Source organism: Stegodyphus dumicola, chromosome 10 (assembly GCF_044657685.1).
Source record: "Stegodyphus dumicola isolate Sdum_Otavi_A_Nest chromosome 10, ASM4465768v1".
Lineage (NCBI taxonomy): Eukaryota > Metazoa > Arthropoda > Arachnida > Araneae > Eresidae > Stegodyphus > Stegodyphus dumicola.
This window is the reverse complement of record NC_140777.1, coordinates 17788292-17811098: the sequence shown is the minus strand read 5'-3', so window position 1 is coordinate 17811098 and position 22807 is coordinate 17788292. Positions and strand designations below refer to the sequence as shown.

Here is a 22807-nt window from a genome sequence, read left to right as displayed (position 1 = left end):
ATGTATGTATGTTATCTTCTACTCTCCTCAAGTCATATACAAAATTATTACATATACACACACACACATTTATGTATATATCAGGGTACAGGTTTTAAGATATTAGAAGATAATCAAAATATTATTTACAAAAATATTAAGGCTAATACAGTCAAAAGTCTTTAACCCAGACTCGTCAGAACTTCGGAGATTCCGGATTATAGATAATCAGTTTAAATCTGGTAAGATGGCATGCAGAAATTATAAAATTAAAAATATGAAACTGTAATTTATGAAATAAAGAGCAATTATGATCTAAAAGGTATAAAAATTTACAAAAAAAAAAAAAAAAAAAAAAAACTTAATATTTATTTGTTTACTTTATTAAACATTTCTTTCAACGCGCGCGCGCATAAAGCATACATTACACATAGTCGAAATTAGAAAATTGCAACCAGAAAACCATTTGATGTGTATTCGTAATATTTATAATGACGAGGAATTTGATTTAAATCATATCAAAGACAGAGCACATCGAGATGAAATACTACATTTAGTAAGGAATTATAAGCCAAATAAAATAAAAACATCTGACCTGAAGATAAGGATAGTGCTGACAGATCAACTTCCATTTCATTGCACACCGCGACATTCCCCCGCCCCCCACACAAGCAGAGCAGCGTGAAATTGATAAAGATTTCGGAATGGTTAGATAAACAAAGGATATGCCTTTATCCATTTTTTTTGCAGCAATTCCACTTTTTGTTTGATGAACATCGAAACATGCTTTCGCTTTGTAGATGCTTTGGTAGCTCCAGAACCGGAAATTCTTTATGAAATAATCGAAAATTCAAGCTTACTTTTATAAAATTGCTCTAACAGTCTGCAAAAAATAATAAGCCAAATCCAATTAGAAGATTAAGGAACAACACAATCTGCAACATTAACTGAAATAGATAATTAGATAATTTTAGCTTAGCTTATACTGTCCGTTATACATTAAACGTGCATGCGTAAACGTATTATGTGCATGCATAGACGTATATGCGCATGCGTAAAGGTATTATGTGCATGCGATAACACATTATGCGTTAACGCATGCACAGAAAGTTTGTAGCTTTGAGGTCCAGATTATAGATCATTCCGGATTATGGATGTCCGGATTAAAGACTTTTGACTGTATTTCTTATTTTTTAAAGCATTTCGACTGTCAAAGAGAAATGAACCACATTCTTAGATTTCATGATGTGAATGATTTTCAACATTTACAAACTTGTGTGTAAAATGATACAAAACTGTTTTTTAAATTACTTTCAAAATTTAAACTTTTTGTCATAATTTCTTCACTTTTAGCCCAAGCCTTACTTTTACAAACTTTAGTTTTATTAATTTTTTTGGTTTACAGTTTACATAGTTTTGAAAAATTATGACTGCACCTATTTTTTTTTTTTTTTTTTTTCTTTCCGTTCTGGTGAATAGCGGCTTATTTTGTTAATTACACTGCTTATCTAACCATAGCTGCTATTGCACTTTATTTTAGTTCTGAATGTGTTTTGAATGAAATTTTCATCTTATATTCCAGATTCATATTATATATATAATTTTACAGTAAGCATAATAAATAATCATTATTGAATTACATTAAACAATTACTGGTATTTTCCCAAATGGTGATCTACCAAATTTCATTAGTTAATCAGTTTTATACTAGATGCCACCATCTCTTTTTCAGGGTTTATAAAAGCAATGTGTATGCTTATCATTTCTTTCACATGCAATTTTTCCGTTGAATTTGCAAAGATTTTTTAAAATACTGTCTGGGAATCTTTGTTATCAATTTATTCTCAAATAAATTTCGCATTTACATTACAAAGAGTTGAAATAAGAAGCAAATGAAATAAATGTTACCTTAAGCAGCAACAGTGTTTAATTTATTTCTCTTAAATTCATTATCTCTTTTTTTAATAATCTGCTTACAGCAAATTGTTTGTAAATTAGTTTTGAAACAACTATATATAGCAGTACAAAATTGGGTGTATTTTGTCTTATCTGTTATATTAATTTCAATTAATTTAATATAATTAATTAATTCATTGAGATATTTAAATCAGCTAATCTAATTAAAAAAAAAATATTTCACCCTTTTATTCGCAGACTGAAAGTTTTCTTATACATAACATAAAGCAGTGGTGCCCAACCTTGTGCTCGCCGATCATTTTGTATGTGCTTGCCAGCCTAATTAGGTACTATGAATAAAAAATATTTTAAAAATAACCATTCATTTATATTTTTTAATTTTTAAAATATGGTAAGCATTTATAGTCATAAGAGATATCTTGCAAGACGTTATAAATAATTAATTGCTGACTGATGAACTTGATAGCGAACATGGAATCTTATTGCTTAATTTCGATGTTAGATGGCTCAGCAGGGGAAAAGTACTTCAATTTGAAAATCTAAGTACTTCAACGATTCATAAAACTTCTTTCGCCAATAAAGCAGTTTTTGGAATCCGAAAATGAAAGTTATAAAGAATTGGATGATAATAATTGTTTATTCTATCTGTATTTTCTCACGGATATAACAGCTAAACTGAAAAAAACTGAATGAAGATATCCAGGGGATCTGAACGAAACCTTTTTCAATTGACTGGGACTGTAACTGCTTTTCAGATAAAGTTAAATTTGTGAATAAATAAATCAGGTGAAAGAAAAAAATGTCACCCATTTTCAGAGTTTATCAAGCCATATTAATAACCACAAGGCAATTGAAACAGAGAAATACTCAGAAAATTTAAAAGCACTGAAAAATAATTTTGAACTCCGCTTCTCTGATTTCCATAAAGTTCAACCAACATTATTATTCATCTCAACACCATTTGCTGAAATTAACATTTCAGATGTATCACATACCATTGGAAATATGTTTAACAAAAATTATGTTTTGGAAATGTGCTTGCGATAGGCCAAAGGTTTGGGCACCACTGGCATAAAGCATAGCAAAAGAAATAAATATTTTGCAATGTGAAAAAATTCTGAATATAATTATAATAAAATAAATATTAAAAAAAATTCTGAAAGGTTTCAGATTTTAAATTACATCCAAAGGGACCTTTTTTAACGTTTTGTTTGTTACCTTTATTAAATATCATGTTCTAGGTACCCAAAGCATAAAATTCAGTTCAACAGCAGTATTGCAGAATAATTTTTAAATGAGCATATCTTTAGAATTTCCAATACAGAGCTCGGGTGCTGGAGATAATTATTTTTTTTTTTTCCTTTTACAGTGCTGCCATTGCTCGCTTTGAAATCGTCGAGTTTGTTAATCAAAAATTCATTGAAGTGTTACAGAATATGATATTAATAATAAAAAAAAATTTCAAATTGAAATTAGGGCTTCCACATGCGCATATTCTACAGAAGATTACGTTATTCAAATTTTCATGGCTCTAGGCACCATTGTTTGCAAAAAACATACATATATTCAAGCAGATTCTTCATTATTTAATTTCTTTAAATATAATACAGAGCAATAATATTTGGTGGCCCAACAATTTGAAAAGTGATTCGCCATTTATAGTTTTCAACACAAAATTCCAAAATGAAATTAATAGTCCTTCAGGGCAAACTGTCCCTTTGGACTAACAATAAACCTGATGTCAAATCAGAATCAAATGGCAGAAGGGGGGGGGGAGATAAATGTGTAAAAACAACCATTTTAGCACTGCCACCTATTGATCCATAAAGCAACTACACAGTTAAGTAAGGTAGATCGCCTATTGGGAATTACTATATAATTATTTAATTATCATTATATTACTATTGTTATTGTATGATTTGTATTATATCATCATTATAACAAGATATAATAGTGCCTGCAATATTAAATAATAATAATTGTAACTTTTTTCCGCATCATTCCTATTTCCATTTTACCTGTTTTCATAATGCTGCTTCCTGACATCCTTTCCTCCTAAGCAAATAGCATCTATAATATGCAAGCAGGTGATCTTTCTCTGAGCTCGGCCCTGGAAAAATACTTTTTTTTTTTTTAAATTTGAAAACACTTTAAAATGAAGTAAATTAATAAATGTGCAACAAATCTACTACTTTAACTAACAGCATAACAAAAGTATTATTTATATATAAGCATGATGATTAATTAGAAATATTTGCTTGAGAAACTGAAACATACCTTTTCTCAAAAACTTATAAACTTAAAATTTGACATTTATCATTAAATATGCATAGATTCAAAATTTATCAACATGGTGATAAATACTCATATCTTATAACAGGCTTGTTGAACATATAACTTAAGGGCTACAGTACGGACAATTTAAAGTTTAAATCTAACATGCTTACTATTATTCTGAGTTATACAAAAATTCCACTGTTTAAAAGTGAATAAAATATTTAAAAGCATTAGTATTTAAATAGAGTATAAAGTTGCAATGCACAGTTTATGATTACTTCCCACAGATTGTTGCTTTCATTATAATTACTGTTGAACATAACACAAGATAAAAGTAAAAAATTTTGCAACCAACATTTCTAGTTCTTGTTTTTATTATGTTTTTTAAAGGAAATATATACTGAAACGATTCCGCCTTACCATTTTTTAACATTATAAATAATTCTTCATAAAAGAGATATTATAAAATCATTAGCTATGCTTATTCTAATTCTAGCAGTTAATTTAAAAGTACACTTAAATGCCAGAAAAACTAGTATAATTGAGCCCATGCCAAATATATGGTTAAGTCCCCAAATTCTCTAATGAATCGAATAAGGAATGAGAATGGGAGAATTGGAAATTAGAAAATAAATTCAGCTTTAAAGTTGTCATTTGGAGACCTGGCAATATGAAATGAAATTAAATAATATTAAATAAAGCTTAAACAAAGATGGATGTATTAAAATATAACTTTGCACAGTGATGCGAAGTAAAGTTAACAAAACAAATCAATTCATGATATTAATTAAAAACTTCATCGTACACAATGTTTCAGGTAAAAACATTGTTAAACATTAAAGTACACATAATACACACATTTAGTATTTTAAACTAAATGTAAACTTAGGCACAGAAAATTCACCTTTGCTTTAACTAAAACATTAATATCTAATAAACTATGACAATCAGCTAACCACTGTCGTATTTCCTCACTGAGGTACTTTTAAAGGCATTAGTGTAAAAGCTACTAATAGTCAGTGGGCTTTTACATTTGTGAGTTAAATTATTTTAAATTTTAAAATATATTTTATGTTAGCTGAATTCCACAAACTGCAGATAATACTTTGAAGGCACAAATTGTGCATCTACTAAGTTCAAAGTTTAAAATGAAAAGGTTTATTTAAATCTTCTTTGAAGTCTATAGTTCTTTTCACAGATGGGGCAATATACTATCCATATATAATTTTTAAAGGGAAAATATAATTGGTTTCCTTTGCAATTTTATTTAAAATATTTAAATACTGTATTTTGAGAAGGATTTCCTTTCCGGCATCTAATTAATAGATTCCACAAAATAAAAAAAGGTTAAGAATATCTATTAGGAAAAAAAAGTGCAATATAAAACTATATAGGTATATATATTGAAAAACATTCATACTTCTCCTCTGAGTTCTGACACTAGCTCCCCATAAAATAGTGTGTCTGCAGGCAGTTCTAGAGTTACCTCAACTTTACTCCACTTAAAATTCTGAGGATCATATTGATAAATGTACGACCTCTGCATAAAAAAAAAAAAAATAAATAAATAGATTATAGTCTGCATATATCAAGTTCTATAATATTGTTAAAAAGTTTAAAGAGAGAAGAGTTGATAAATAAGTAAAAAAATTATATACTTATTATTTTTTAATAAAACAAATCATTTAAGCATAATACCCCTGAAGCCTATTTTTACAAAAAAAAAAAAAAAAAAAAAAAAAATAGCCCATCCCAATAGCATAAATACATTGGAATTCTAAAAAATGACTTCAGAAGTACACTTAGAATAAAAAATCATTTAATGAACCAATTTCAAATGTTTATATTTCCATTCTTAATTGGTATGTAGTTTTTAGACAAATTCAGTTTATTTTGAATGCACACTTTGGGAGGTGGCACATACCTTGTCAAAATTATGTTCAAATCTATATTATATTATATATTAAATATGTATTATTAATATGATTAATATATTATATTATTAAATGTGTATAATATACTATATATTAAATGTGTATTAGATGAACAAATATTTTCTCTATCGGTGATACAAAAATCAGGAAATCAAGAAACTACCATACTTGAGATGCTGAATGACAATTATATTTTTACAATTACAAAAGATTCTGTATAGTTCCACACTACTTTAACTGTCGACTTTTAGAACTGAAAAGGTTTAAAATAAAACCTTTTTATTAACATGTCAGTCTGACGGCTATAGGAAATTGGCAACAGAAACAAAAAATCAAATTTCTAGCTTGTGGGAAACTCAAAAGTTCCAGTCAAATTAAATATCAAATACAAAGTAACAGTAAACAACAGTGCCTAAGTAAACTTTCACTCGGTTCCAATAATTTCATGAAGCAGTTACTGATACCAAAGTTAAAGCTGCTTACATAACTTAAATCAGTAGCAAGAAGTTATCGAAAAGTAACCAGACAGCAATAGCTTCCGACTGCTCTCGCTTGCACTCAGGAATTTAGCACTCAGATACATTAACTAATTTGCATCTGATTTGAGGTCACAAAAGAGAAACAAAAATAAGAGTAAAATTGTAAGATAATTAATTAACATACAATCCTATAATTTTAATTTTCTATTTATGAATATTTTTAATAACTGGTATGCTTGAGATTTTGGTATTAGATCAAACAACAGATGGGGGGAATTCATATGCAGATTATATTTACAGATAAATTTCCCATTCATTTGCATATTTAATTGAAACTGCCATAAAATACATGCAATTAGATTTCCAAGTCTCTTTCATATCAATGAGATAAAAATACTGAAAAAGAGGAAACTTGTTTACGAATCCAATAATAATAAGGCTTAAAAGAAAATGAAATGCCATAATATTTAAAATGTAGAAAGGAAGAATTAAAATAAGGTTTATATCACTTCTTGATTTGCTCTTTACTGGCAGAATTTGTTAAATACCAGAGTCCTTAGAAGTCAATTTTTCTCTCAGATTTGCTTATCTATATTATGATTGACTTCTTCTCATTAGAAACTATGTACAATTGAAACACCATAAAAAAATAATTGCACAGTTGGTGATGTATGAAAAATGTAATAAATTAGTCAAATATTCCTAAATTTAAACATTAAAATTTTAAGGGTTTGTTGGGCAGAATAAATATTACTGCATTACAGTTCTTTGAAACTTTTATTAATTTGATCTGATATGGAGTTACTTTTACATAGAGTTAAAACACATGAAAATTCACCACATCTACCATTTGACATCAGCCTTAAATAAATAACCAGTGTCATAAAAGCATGTACCAGCAGCATATGAAGTGTGCTGCATGAATTCAGGAAAACAAATCAGTTCTTATTGCCGAAGCAATTTTTTGGACTTACGAATGATAAAATGGCACTATACATAATAAGTAAACTGTGAAGCTCCCTAAGCCATAGATGAAAGAGGGACTGGTAGCCTGCTGCAGTGTGTTTGGGTGAACTGGCATACTATATAGTCTGTTGTCCAAATAAAACAAGAAGCTACTTATGTTGTGTCCAAAATGTAACCTGGCTGTATACGGGACTTCCCAGCAGACAGATGATGGCTGCACTTATGCTAATGAAACAGCCTGGAAGAATTTATATGGCAGCATCAACTGTGAACCTCCACTGAGTGTGAAAATTTGCATTCTCCGATTAACCTTTTTTTCCCCTCTTTATCGATGGATATTGGCACAGATCCCAAGAAACAACTGAAAACAAACCTCCTCAACCCTTTATTGACAAATACAAGCTAACAAAGAGAATGTTATGGTTTTAAGGATTGCTTTTTTAGCATTTCTCAAGTTTTCTCATATTATCGATGGATTGCATTAAGTATGCTTACATCTTCATAGACCACATACATACATGCACACAGACTTTTTGCTTGAGGATGATGACACCTTTTAGCATGATGATGCAGTGTGTCACTCTGTGGCATAAGTAATAAAAGTATCAAATTTAAAGTTGTCTAATAGCTACCTAAAATTTACAAACTCACATTCTCCCATTCACATATAAAATATAAATTACCTCGTTTAAGTTATCAACACTCGGCGTGTATTAGTTCGCACAGGAGCACAATATCAAGGCACAAATTAACCAACACTTGCAATTTTAATATTTACTTTTACACAAATTAAATAAATGTTGGTTCTTTTAATATCTTGCACGCATTATTTTTTTAACCCTCTCAGCGTTAAGGATGGAAAATTCCGTACAGAAGGTTGCCTTCCACATTCATCATACATGAAAATTTCTGCTAGCTTTTAATGTATCCGATTTCAGTTTGGATGTATATTGAAAGAAAAGGAATCAAGGTACAAAATGAAAGAGTCATTTTTTAATTAAAATCAAGAAAATATTACTTATTCATGACATTTTGAGGAACTTTGAAATTTCAAGGCTAAACCCATAATGCTCAGAGGATTAAAAAATCTGTTCTGATGCACTGTATGAAAATCCATTTTGTTTCATCATTCACCGCAACCAGCCTTCACTCTCCTTGACTTGAGATGTAAGAATGTCTTCTTCTCGTGCTGCAACAAGAGCTCTTATTTGAGCTTATCCCCATTTCCTATGTTACTGCATACCCTTGAGCCTGCATATCACAAACATACACAACTACTTTTTTTCTAAGTTCGGAAACTTATATTTCGAACCACGAAACGCACGTCTTGTTTTGTTCGTTGCCGCCAGATGATCACGCTGTTTGCTCTCAATTGTGCAAACACTTTTTGTCCACCTTATATACTCTTTCTGCTGCTCTTTTTCCATTTTCCTGAGCAAATTCTATGACTTTCAGTTTAAAAGCTGCTGTATTTTCCCATTTGAAACACACTACTTGCTAACTACCCCGGATTCCAAATGATACTATGAACGAAAAGAGAAAGCTTGAAATATGCAAATGTTTCACGGAGGAAGGAGGAGAAAGTAATTTCATTACAAAACAGTATTTCCTGGAAGCCAGCATGGTGAAAACCTGTTTGGACTGCCTTCATTTATTATCGCGTCTGCTGAGTGGATTCCTGGTGTCGGTGTTATGACTGAATAACAGCTGCCCCAGAACGCAATGAAAGTCTCTGCTTTCCATCCTGACAAGATTTATGTGAAACCAAATTTTGATATACACAAAAGCTAACCATAAAAACTATTCATATCACTACTATTTCAAATAAATAAATGAATTGAAATAACATAAATTATATATCTGAAACTTGCAAAAAAAAAAAAAAGTTTTTGTCAAAATACTAACCCCTAGACCAAGGAATAATGCTGCATTCTCTTTAGGCTTTGGATCTGCTGTAGCAACACAATGAAAATCAAATACATTCCGCAGCTTCTTCAGGTTGGTTTCTGTGAGAAACTCAGGATGATTTTTCAAATAAGATAAATTTTCTCCCTAAGAAAGAAAACTGTTAAACACATATGTAACAGGCTGTTAAATAAATAAACAATTAAAAAGCAGTAGAATATTAAAAAAAAAGTAAAACGTTCATTCTACCGCATAATGTTGAGAAGCACTTTCATGAAATAGATTCTTATTGCATAACATTATTAAATAATTACAAATATTCATTAAAAATTAGCATGTCATAAAAAACTGAAATATATTGCAAAATCTTTGTTGAGATAACACTTTAATTAGTTAAAGTACACTTTATCAATATACAGTCAAAAGTCGTTAAATCGGACACCCATAATCCGGAATGATCTATAATCCGGACCTCAAAGCTACAAACTTTCTGCGCATGCATCGCGTTCACGCATGCGCACAGGCGTTTACGAGAGCGCATAAGACCCTTACGGCTGCGAATATGTTTGTGCGCATGCGCGTTTAATGTGTAACGGAGTTATACGCTAAGCTAAAGTTATCTAATTCAGTTAATGTTGCAGATTGCGTTGTTCCTTAATCTTCGAAATGGATCCGGCTTATTATTTTTTGCAGACTGTTAGAGCAATTTTATAAAAGTAAGCTTGAACTTTCCATTATGTCAAATAGAATTTCTGATATATATTTACTACAAAGCGAAAGTATGTTTTGAAATACGAAATCTGTTTATCAATTTCACGCTGCTCTGCGGCAGAGGGGGGGGGGCAGAAACGTCATTATTAGATTATGATAGATTAGAAAGATTATGTCAAATAGAATTTCCGATATATATTTACTAATATGTAATTTGTATCTACAAAGCGAAAGTATGTTTTGAAATCCGAAATCTGTTTATCAATTTCACGCTGCGGATTGGAAGTTGATCTGTCAGCACTATCCTTATCTTCAGGGCAGATGTTTTTATTTTATTTGGTTTATAATTCCGTACTAAGTGTAGTATTTCATTTCGATGTACTCCATCTTTGATATGATTTAAATCAAGTTCCTCCTCATTATAATTCGCTTCCGATAGTGAAGAAAGTGACCCAGAGGTTATTGAAAACGAAAACATTTCGATTGACAAATTAGTCGGTATTCTCAACACAGCAATTATAGGACTTGAACAGCGGAACTTTGTAACTAAACAAGAAATTATGTCTGTTTAATAGAATTAAAGAGAAAGTATTATCACATGAAACGAAGCAACTTACATTGAAAGAAATGTTTAATAAAGTAAACAAATAAATATTAAGCTTTTTCTTTTTGTAAATTTTGATACCCTTTAGATCATAATTGTTCTTTATTTCATAAATTACGATTTCATATTTTTAATTTTGTAATTTCTGCATGCCATCTTACCAGATTTAAACTGATGATCTATAATCCGGAAAAATCGATAATCCGGAATCGCCGAAGTCCCGATGAGTCCGGATTAACGACTTTTGACTGTACTATTTTTTTTCGGTGTAATCAAATGAATAAAAAGAAAAAAATAAATGCAAACCCATTCTTTTCTGGAGACAAAAATCAATTTAACTGTGAATTCTAATTCCATTTATGACATCAAAGTCCTTATAATCATTTGATACCCCAAAATAATCAAATGAATATTGCAAAAAAAGGTTAACCTTTATTATTAAACAAACCTCAAAAATAAACAAAGCCTATAAAAAGTTTTATTATTATTATTATTATTTATTTTGTGCAAAAGCAGAGAATTTTTCAGTTTTCACACAAATTAAAAACCATGCATATAACAGATTCAGAAGTAATAAAAATTAAAATCAGCTGTACTTGCCTGACTAAATGGCAATAAATATTATTCAAGCAGATGTGAAAAAAAATTGTTTGAAATTTCTGAATGTGTAATATCTCAAATCTTCTGCTCACTATGACACTTTATGCTTAGATTTGGTCAAAAGGCAACTAAATTATTATTATTATTATTATTTTTTTTTTTCTAAACTGAAACATTATTATGTGGTTAAAATGTAAAAAACAGCTGAAATTTCTGCTAAAAATCAACTAAACAGGATACAAGTTTGTTTTCAGTTAGAGCAAATCTACCTTTTTTTCTGACAAAAGAAGTAGTGTACAAGTTATGAGAAAATTATGCGTTCCAGTTTCAATTTTGTAAAACACTTTAGTTTGTTTAAAATTCCTATCTTATCTGAAAACTAAGCATGATGCAGGTTAAAGGCATGATTAAAGATGTACTGTCCCCTTAATTGATAAAATTAATGGGTAAATAGAGAGCCAAATAATGACAATTCAACTTCATGGAACATCTAACAGAAACTGAGACAAACAGAAAGTTCAAGGACTAAGAATCTCTCCTTAAAATATGATAATTCTGTAAGACAAAAGTTTGACTTTCATTTTTATATAACAATCTTCTGGAAGGCCATCTGTTATACTGCTATAATATGAAAAAACTGATGTGCGCATAAGACTCCCTTCCGCAGCCTATTATTATATTACACAATTTTTTGGCTGCACTTCATTTCAACTTATTTCCTCAAATTATTCTAACTTAATTAACCAGTCCCTTAAGGCAAGTTGAAAATGACATAAAAAATTGCAAATATTGAAATTAAATACTGTGGTCAATTCTTGTCGTATGGGAGTCAGACTCCTTCTAATTTCATTTTTTCATAATGAGTATAAAACTTTTCAAATATATGTATAGGAACTGGGTGAATGTATTAAAAGTTAAATTTTGTTATTTGTCCAAAATTATTATTACTTTTCTTTTTTAAATTTCACACAGCCCAAACATGAATATTTTTGTCATTTAAAATATTTCTGTAATAGGAAGTGTACGACCACGACCAATGATTGTGAAAATAATTGCCACATAAAGACTTTTAAGCTGGTAAGGGGGATAAATATACTTTTTGTATTACTGAATGCAATAAAAAGGAAATTTAATGAGTAGATGTTATAACAATACCATGTATAAAATTTCAATGTTCTATGGCTAATTGTTTTTCCTAGATACACATGTCCGTACAGACTTCATGAAAAACTCCCATTTTACATTCACTTTTGAGGAAAAAAAAAGAGTCCTTCATTCTTTCCATACATACAAAGGTCTTGCAAAAAAAAATAATCAAAATGAATATTTCCATTTAAATATGGCACAGGAAATTTTTAGCAATTACAAAATTTCCTTTACTTCATACAAGGAAGTAAAAATGACGCTTCTTTCTAAGAAATTGTTTTCAGGATAGAATACAGAACATTTGTCAATTTATATATTTTGGTTTTTCATAAGTGACCAAAGATCTTAACTCAAATGTGCTTTAGCAGTTAAGACACATTACATGTCGTATTTAGAATATGAGTAATTCCATCAATTGATGTCTAGCCATGTACATAATATGATGCCACATATGTGTGCAAACCCATATAATCTAAACCGCTGTAGAAAAGGGCAATGTAAAATACGTGAATTGAAGTATGAAGATTTTTTTTAAAAAAAAGAGCAAGCATAGTACGAAAAACTTAAAGAGCTTTTGTTATAGAGTAAATTTTTGATTCATGTTTCATTTAAATTGATTTTACCCAAGCAACTGAAATATAAATGCATAGCAAGGATAGCTAATAAGAAGTAACTACTACTATAGCAAAGAATTCTAAGCTCAAAACACAAATCCGTAATAGCAAAAGTACCTGCATAATTTGCTTGTATTTTGCATCTGGCTCAGGTCTAACTGGAGCAGATCTTGCTTTGTCAGGAACCTATAACAAAATTATTTAAAATATAAAGATTTTGAACTTGGAATATACCGTATTTACTAGAAGTAAGACCTCTCTGAACTTTAGTATAATTTATAAGAAATAAAAATATAGATAAATATTTATTGTCCTGCAATAATTTTGAAAAACAAAACCAGTTTGTTTTTCTCCTCCTTCAGATTTCCTTTGAAACAGTACTGTGAGCTTTGGTCCAAGGGCGCTGTTAGTGATACCTACTTGTTTTTAGGCATAGCAATGACCAGTCATAATGGATGCAGACTAAATCAAGTTGCTCTGCTAACTATACCTACTATAATTAGTTATGGTTAGCAGAGGGATTTCAGTTTAGGTCTAGTTATGCAATTTATACAAGTACAGAAATTACCTACATAGTTTTTTAGTTTTTGAACAGCATAATTCTTTTGCATAGTATAATTAAACAATTACCTTTCATACTGCAGTACCATGTCTCAAAACATCTCTTAAGATTTTACCTGACTTTAAAACAACAGAAAAAAAAAAAAAAAAAAAGAGAGTCTTATTTGTGAGTAAATACGACATTTTAGCTCAATCATAATAATACATTCTTAAATTTAAACACTTCAAAAACACATATTCACACACATATCAGTAAATCCAAAAGTTTAAATCTCAGCAAATATAGCCTTCTTTGAACTACAAATTACCAGGGTTCGTACACATTTCTGCACATAAAATTAAGTACTTTTAAGGACCGTTAATGAAAAAATTCAGGACCTATCAGTAAATGGGAGCTGAATAAATTCAATTAAATTCAATCAACTTATGTCTGAACTTAACTTTTGTAATACAGTACTAAGTCCGTAATCCGAACTTATCGGGACTTCGGTGATTCCGGAATAGGGGTTTTTCCAGATTATAGATCAATTTAAATCTGGTAAGATGGCATGCAGAAATAATACAATTAAAATATAATACCGTAATTTATGAAATAAAGAGCAATCATGATCTAAAGAGTATCAAAATTCACAAAAAAAAAAAAAAAAAAAAAAAAAAAAAAAAAAAAAAAAAAAAAGAGCTTAATATTTATTTGTTTATTTTAGTAACCATTTCTATCAATGCAAGTTCTTTAAGCTGCTTCGTTTTTTGTGCTAATACTTTCTCTTTAATTATATAAACAGACATAATTTCTTGTTCAGTTACAAAGTTCCACTGTTCAAGTTCTTTAATTGCTGTGTCGAGAATACCGACTAACTTGTCAATCGAAATTTTTTCGTTTTCAATAACGTTCTGTGTTACTTTCTTCACTATCGGAAGCATGCATGGGTAAATGCTTTACTGGCTTTACGTACATGCGTAGCGGACATGCGCATCAAACGTGCATGCATAAACGCTTTATGTGCATGCGTAAGTTTGTGGCTTTGAGGTCCGGATTATACAACATTCCGGATAATGGACGTCCAGATTAGAGACTTTGTACTGTAATACTCTAAGAATAAAACAGATCTGTAAATAAGATGTATTCTTATTAAACATAATTTAATAAACATAACTATAAAACAAATTTAAGAATAAAATCCCCTTTACAAAAATGTATTAGGTAGCATTAAATATTTTACATGTATAATAGTTGGACATATTTGAAAGAAGATTAGGGGCATTTTATTTACTTTTTACTAACAGTTAGCTTTACGTTGATTTTTTTCTTTTATATCTCATTTTGCTACGTACTATAGCAGGTAGATATTATGTCAAATGACAGAGGTTAAAATGAGAAACAAAATCATAATCAGCATGATTCGTAACAGAAGACTGGCTGTTGCCAATGTTGCTGCTTGCCTAGAGAGAGATTTCTTGATCAGAACAATCCTGAAAGCCTGATGTAGGAATTGTTGGCAAGTTTTGAAAGTTAGTCGTGCTCCGTTTGTCTGACGCAGTTAGTGTTGTAGCCTCGTGTAGAGTTTCTGAGATTGTAACCCAGTTAATATATTGTACGGTTCCAAAAAGCCACGAATGCACTAGAGGTGATAAATTCTTTTGTATTACTTTAAGTCTCACTAGATGCAAAGAATAATTTTTACATTTTTGTGCTGTATCTTATAACCACAGTAAAGATTAATGAAAGGCAAAAACTTGCTTTAATATACAGAGATAACTTTTAAAGATGAGGAGTTAGTTACAAATAATTAAATTAGGTAGTTAAAGACCTTTCATCGTTATAGATTTATATGACCACTATTAAATTTTATTTTTTTAAAGCATTTTTTAAAAAAGCACCATTAAAATCACAATCTAATAACACTTCCCAGTTTAAAATGCATGTAATTTATGACATTGATTCTTAAACGATATTAGGATAATTCCACATTCAAAAGATAAAAAACATTTATGCCTTGTAGCAACAACACACAACAAAATACTATTTACGCGTCCCTTTAACTTGAAGCCTTCCCAGACATTTTGGCTTAATTTATATCAATTTTCTTCTCTTCTTTTTTCTAACAATTAGAAATCTGTTTCAGTACACAATGTTCCCACTAGTTTTTTGCCAATCTCTTAATCCTAATGAGGTTTTACTTGATCTGGTAAAAGTTAAATAGTCCAAAACCTCTGACAGACATGAAGCAAATTAACACTATGTCTGAAACTACAAAGTCACATAAGGATTTAAATAAACCTTTTATTTAAAAAGAACTCGGAACATGCAGACACATTCTTATGTTGATAAAAATCAACTACAGCTTGTGGTTATGCAATTAAACAGAAACAGTAAATTAAAACCAAAAATGTGGACTAGTAGTCAAAGGTTACGCAATTTAATTTTAATCTAAGCTAGCTCAGGAACTCTATCCCCGTAACAAATTCAAATGTTAGCATGGATAACGCAAAGACATGAATAATTACAAATTACCACAGCTGGCAGGAACTGAAGCATCATCCAAGTGGAGGGCAAAAATACTCTGTCTTACAATACAAAAACCTCAGTTTTAAAACTATCAGATTTGCATTATGGTGAGGAATCAGAAATGGGAACTTAAAGGCTAAATTATAAACAACTGGTTAATTTGTATAATAATAACAGTACATATCTTTGAAGAATAAGTTTCTTCCTCTTTATGTATTCAGTTTTTTTCCTCAATACATTTCCTCTTCACTTTAGAATTTTTTTGAATTAAATAAAGATTTCTGTTATTCAAAAAAATGAGATGCATTTAGAATGTAAAGAAAAGACTGAACATTCAGAATAAATATGAAATGATATGATAAGGGCTGGTTTCAGAGCCATTGAGGCAGAATTTTAGTGATTTTAGAATTTAATGGCACATTGAACAACAAAATCTAGATATATCAAAACTTTTAGAATTTTGAACATGCATTGGGAGCAGAATTTAGGAGAGCACTAGGCAGCATAATTTAAGAAGGCCCTGGGAGCAGAATTTAGGATCCACAGAGATTGCATTAGGTGGGAAAATGCCTAATGTGTATGATCCATTGAGACATATAAAGTGAATCTTTTTAATTGTCAGTTTTCAATTTCTTTATTAATAGAAAAATTCTTTTTTATAAATGCCTGTCCATGCAAAAAGATTAGAAACATTTTTGATATTTTCATACTTCTGTCTAAAGTCACTGGAAAAAGTGGAAAATTAATTTTACATAGGAAACATGCATATTCTTACAATTCTGAATATTCTGAGACAATTACATGGAAAAAATTCTTATCATGAAAAAAAATTAAAAGGAAGATATTTTTAATTAATTACATAGCTATTTTGCTTTCGCTATGAACTGTTTTCTAAACTGTGCTTTATAGCATTTATTACTTTGATTCAAACCTGATTTAAAAAACTGTAAAGTCGCCAAAATGGAAAATCATGTCACTTTACAATACGACAGCAAAAATAAAAATGTTTTATTTTAATGTTATTCATTAAATGTAACTTCAATATATTACTATTATTTTAGTTAAATGTATCAGTGTTATAATGTTTAAAAAAATCGTCAAAAAATTCCCTAATCTCCAAATCAAAAATTTTCTATAGAAATTGATCTTAAAATTGCCAAGATTTTGATAAGTTGCCAAACTTAGAGCTGTTTAATAAAAGAATTCACATTCCCAAAAGTGAAAAGTTTAAGAGCTCTTCATTAGAAAAAAAATTAAATAATTTCGAAATGCTTATGTTCGACTCCTTACTCAAAAACTCCAGTAACCCACCCTTTATATTAGAAATAAGAATAAATTATAACACATGAACCCATTCAAAAGATAATCATATTTGTCAGTGAATCGTCAAAAATATTCCTCCAAAATGAATATTTACACTCAAACTAGCAGTCATAAAAACAAGACAGAAATTTCAGATGATTAAAATTAAAGACCTTTTGATGATTTTGGCCAAAATTAAGGACTAAAAATCAATTTGAAAAACCTAAGGACTCTTAAGGACCGACCGTAAGAACTCTAATAACATTTGTTCATTCAGATATATATATTGTAAATTCTGAAGCTTTATTGATTCCAATACTCATATCTTCCCTAATGCCTAAAAACTTTTATTTCCAAGGGATGTAAGAACAAGAAAATCTTTAAAAGAATTGCATGCTTCTATAAGTAAAAATTCATTATTTATGAGTTCATAACCACTATGTTCTAATTCACTCAGCATGCCAATGAAGCTTTCCATCACGCTTAGCTTGTGTGCCAAATCCTCACAGTGACTGGTGACGATTCTGAACCTCATAATCTTATAACTGTGCTGGGTGATTATGAATCTCATATACCCCTAACTCCTCTTGCAAAGTTAACAAGAGTACTACCAACAATAGTAATGACACTTAATGAGTGCTAGAAAACTAGGACCATCGATACAGAATCACTGATACCTTAGCACAAAATCTATCAAAGTATGAGAACACCATATTAGATAACAATTTTCTAATTATTAGCACTTAAACAATGGAAAAATTGCTTTAGTAGTTTTTTGGGGAAGGGGGGCATATTTTTAGTTTTGGGCCAAGTGGGGAAATAACATTTTTACATTGGAGATGTACTTTAATTTTGTTTCTAGAAATGTTCCCGCAAGATTCAAAAATAATAATTTGGCAACAGCTTAGGTGAAATGAAAAATTCTCTAGCCCCTAAAATTCCAAGGCTAGTAAGAGTATGAAAAATGATAAAGCATTCAAAACACAATGTGTGCATGCAAGAAGAAATCTTTACCTTCCATAATGCTAAGCACTGCTTTCTTAATTCATTCTGACGTTCTTCATGCAATTCCCTAAAAAAGGAAAAATTAATGGAAAGCAAATGTAAAATTCATATGCCAAAGATGAAAACATTATTAAAAATCACAAACTTAGCCTCTCAAAAAATCGTAATAAATTTTTTAAAAAAAGATACAACTAAATAATTAAATAAAAATAATAAGAGCAATAGAAAAATTTGCTAGTTTAACTGAATCTCTAGAATGTGTTGACATACATTTTAAATTCAAAACATAGACAATATTTAACAATGGAGGGAAGAAGGGAAAGAGTTAAATACTTTTTACACAATTTAAAGATTTGTGTGTTTTTAATTATAAATTAATTTTCCAAATGTGTTTCAAATGTAAAAGATAGAAAAATGGTAAAAATTAATAATTTCGAAATGATTCCGAAAACCACTTTCAATAATGCAAAAATAATTATATGACAGAACTTACCTAAAGTAAGTTGTAGATGCTTCCTGATACAGGCCAACACATGCTAAACAGTTCTCTTAACAAAACAGATACTTAGACTTTTTATAGAACTTTATACTTCTCTCTTTCTTTAGGACCTCTTCAAAATGTACCAAACAAAGGAATAAAAACATTGCAAAACTAGCTGCACTTTATCTCAATCTTATTTGAATTCTTGTGGATAATATAAAAAACTTATGTTTCCCAGGCAAAATATTATTGTAGCAGTTTATACTAATTTCATGGACTGCAAATAAAATTTGTTATTTAACATTTCTACTTTTCATACGATGAGTAGTTTTTGCACAGTCAGGCTTCAGTGTTAAATTTTATTTCACTGAATGATTATATATGCACTTTTATTTAGCAAAAGCTAACTTTTTGTTTAATAAAAAAGAGGGGAGGTTAATTTTAAAAAATGACACAGTTTTAGTTAAAAATTTAACAACATAATTTTATTTTTAATTAGGAAAAAAATATTAATTTCAAATTCGACAAACAAATGAATAAAAATTCTAAATAAATAAATAAGCAACTGAATATTTTAAACAATTAAACTATCCTATTATATTCAATCACAAAATGAACAATGATGATTTTTTAATATATATATCCTGCGTCTAATACTGTTCCATTCCCCTAAATGATGTAGGTACTATATGAAATGTTAAAATGCAATTTATGTTACTGTTAGTGAAGCACTGAGAAAAGTAACTGCATCATGAACATATGTGCTAGTCAAAATACTAACAATAATTACATTTGTACTCAAATTCTCATTTTGGAAAGAAAAGCACTTCTTTTAATACTAAAGATAATTATTTAAACAAATAAAAGAAAGGAAAGCTACAGAAGTCGTACGACTAAACATATACAGAGGTCGTACGGCTATTTACTAAGTTCCCTAAATGAATTTTCAATATTAATAATAGCTAAATAGATCAAAAATAAAACTTTATAATAAAAAATAAATTTAAAAAAAAATCTGAAAGCTTTCAGCTTTTACAATTATGCCCAAAGGGACTTTTTTTAACGTTTTGCGTGTTACCTTTATTTATTAAATACCAAGTCTTCGCACTCAAACCATAAAATTCAGTTCAAAAGGAATATTATAAAATAATTTTAAAATGAGCATACCTTTAGAATTTCCGATGCACAGACTCATGCGCTGGAAGTAAATCCCCCCCCCATACAGTGTTGCTATTGCTTGCTTTGAAATTGCTGAGTTAGTTAATCAAAAACTCCTTAAAGCTTTACAAAATATGAAATAGATAATATAACAAATTCCAAATTTGGGCTTCTAGATGCCCATAATTCAGGTGGAAATGTATGTTCAAAATTTGATGGTTTTAGGTACCATTGTTTAAAATATAATGCGAGAAATATATATACATTTATGCAGATTCTTTGTTATTTAAATTTTTTTAATATAATACAGGGCTTTAATATTTGGAGGCAACAGTTTGAAAAGAGAACTGACATTTAAAGTTTTAAATGCAAAATGCCAAAACGAAATTAATCACCCTTTGTACAAAAAATAATACTAACGGCATACAGAATTACCTACAAGTTATGAAATTTATCTAAGGTTTAAAATTAAATGCACTTAGCATATTATAGAATAAATTATTCTGAAATCATAAATTTATTGTTAAAATTGTAGTGTAACATTATGCAACTTTTGAAAATTCCACTAAACAAATATTTAAAGAAACAAGTTACAAAACTTACGCATTTTGGGCGAACACTCTTATTTTGTCAAGATGTATTATTTGCCTGCTTCCTATTCTAAAAGAAAAAAAATTCAAAAACTAATTATTCAATGAAATCCAAATTGCATACAAAAATGAAAGAGAATTTCAAGTCACAAGAAAAAGCTTAGGACATGCTGTGTATTTTGCAATAAGAATACATTATCATTGAGTGAATGACCCTTCCACTCTTTATCCTGAAACTAAAACAAAAAAAATACTCTTCATTCAGAAAAAGTTTACACACGTACAAAAATAAAATAAAATAATAATTTTTACAAATCTGAAACTTTTAACATTTGCCCAAAGGGGCTTTTTTTAAAGTGATACCATGTAAAGATAGTAACTGACCAGTTAAATTTGATAAGGTTGCATATTCTTACTGCATATTTAATATCTACTAAAGCATATTTAATATAAATATATGAGAAGCTTTATTAACAATACATAATGACAATGACAATTAATATTGAATGCACAGGTAAATTACCAATTTGCACAAAATATTGAATTGCACAGATAAATTACCAATAAATTTTCAATTTTAAAAATGAAAATATTATACTTGTGTTTAAAAATGTTTAACAATTTATAACATATTATTAAAATTATCACATAACAACAGATTAAAAGTCATTTTCATGAAATCGATACCTGAAAATTAATGTGATTTACAGCCAATACATTTGCATAAGTATTTTAAATTGAAATCTTAAATTAACTTATCTTTTAACACAAAATAAAAAATTCTGCACTTTACAACAATTTGGTTAATAGTTTGAATTAATTTAGTTTGAATTTGGTTAACAGTCACCATTTGAAATGGATAACCTTTTTTACCCATTTAAAATAACTCAACTAACATTTTCCAAAGCAGCATATGAGAAGGATTTTTACAACTGAAATTTGAAGTTAATAAGAATTTTAATCAATGAATTAAATTACTCTTTGAAAAGTACTAAATGAAGAAAATGTATTAAAACTAAATTATGATTTTTTCACATTATTTTTCAAAGCCACATTACAAATGTTGATATAAAGTTGCCTTAAATTTCACAAAGACTGTTTACATAGTGAAAGAATTTTTAAATTCATTAAAATTATTCAAAAATGAATTCATGTTCACTTTAGAATAAAATTGCTCATATATTTTGCATATAACTTATTCTCATTACTCCATATTTTTAGTACCTAAGATATTATACATCATAATGAAAATTAAACATTGTTATGACACATTCCTTAAAGAACAAGAACAACTGAAATTGTGCATTATACATGCAGTCATCACAGAAATAGATACCAGAAGCCTCACAAAGTACTGCAGTACACTGAAAGTACTCAAATTATTTTTTTCAGATATTAATGGATAATTTTTGCAAGGTCTCATTTAATTTTTAACCAATTATTTTATGTTAGTGAACTTTTCTATCTTCTCATTTCCATTTTCCTGCCATAACGTAAATTTCTAGCTCGCATGATATTCAAATGCAGTAAAAGGAAGACCGTATTTAACCTTCCAGCATGTGCGCTATGCACAAAGTTTACGACAAATTTGGTTTTTAATGCACACTTCTCGCATACTGCAGCTGAGACGTCTCAATGTCATTTCTATTCCTCCTTTTAACCCTTTCCCACATCATGGAATGTGCCAAAAGGAAGTCGTATTTCTTTTTTTGTTTTTTACTGGGCTTTTGCACTATGTGGCAGCTCCTTCGTAAAAGTTACAACATGCGCGTGATCGTGAATGAAAATTCGGAAAGTATTTTTTTCCTCAAATATTTTGTAATTTTGTGTTATAAATTGACGTGTATTATTTTAATTTGGTTAAATTCGACTCTGTAAATTTTATATCAGTTTTCATGGCAAAAAATATGTGCAAACAGCTGATTTTTCTCGCATTCTTGAAGAATTATTTGATAAAGAAAAAAAAAAAAAAAAAACAAGGAAACCTTTGGATGCGTGAATAATAGCGATCTGAGTGAGGAAAATATAGATATAAATAATATCAGCAGTAGATCTGAACAATATATTTCAGA

General features: G+C 29.2%; 1 protein-coding gene across 2 annotated transcripts in view; it reads right to left on the bottom strand.

Annotated features, from left to right (window-relative positions):
• Window positions 1–22807, bottom strand: part of Cmtr1 (Cap methyltransferase 1) — a 129747-nt gene that overhangs the window by 13799 nt on the left and 93141 nt on the right. The window contains exons 16-21 of one of the 2 annotated variants that reach the window (XR_015043299.1): window positions 20749–20805; window positions 18516–18573; window positions 13250–13318; window positions 9458–9604; window positions 5594–5713; window positions 3915–4017 (exon numbers count right to left, since the gene is read on the bottom strand). Coding sequence is in view for 1 of the 2 variants with exons in the window: in XM_085824683.1 (XP_085680809.1) it covers window positions 3915–4006; window positions 5594–5713; window positions 9458–9604; window positions 13250–13318; window positions 18516–18573; window positions 20749–20805 (543 nt within the window). In the remaining variant the exon portion in view is untranslated. The remainder of the gene's footprint in view (window positions 1–3914; window positions 4018–5593; window positions 5714–9457; window positions 9605–13249; window positions 13319–18515; window positions 18574–20748; window positions 20806–22807) is intronic. The other variant, XM_085824683.1, reaches the window with a different exon arrangement.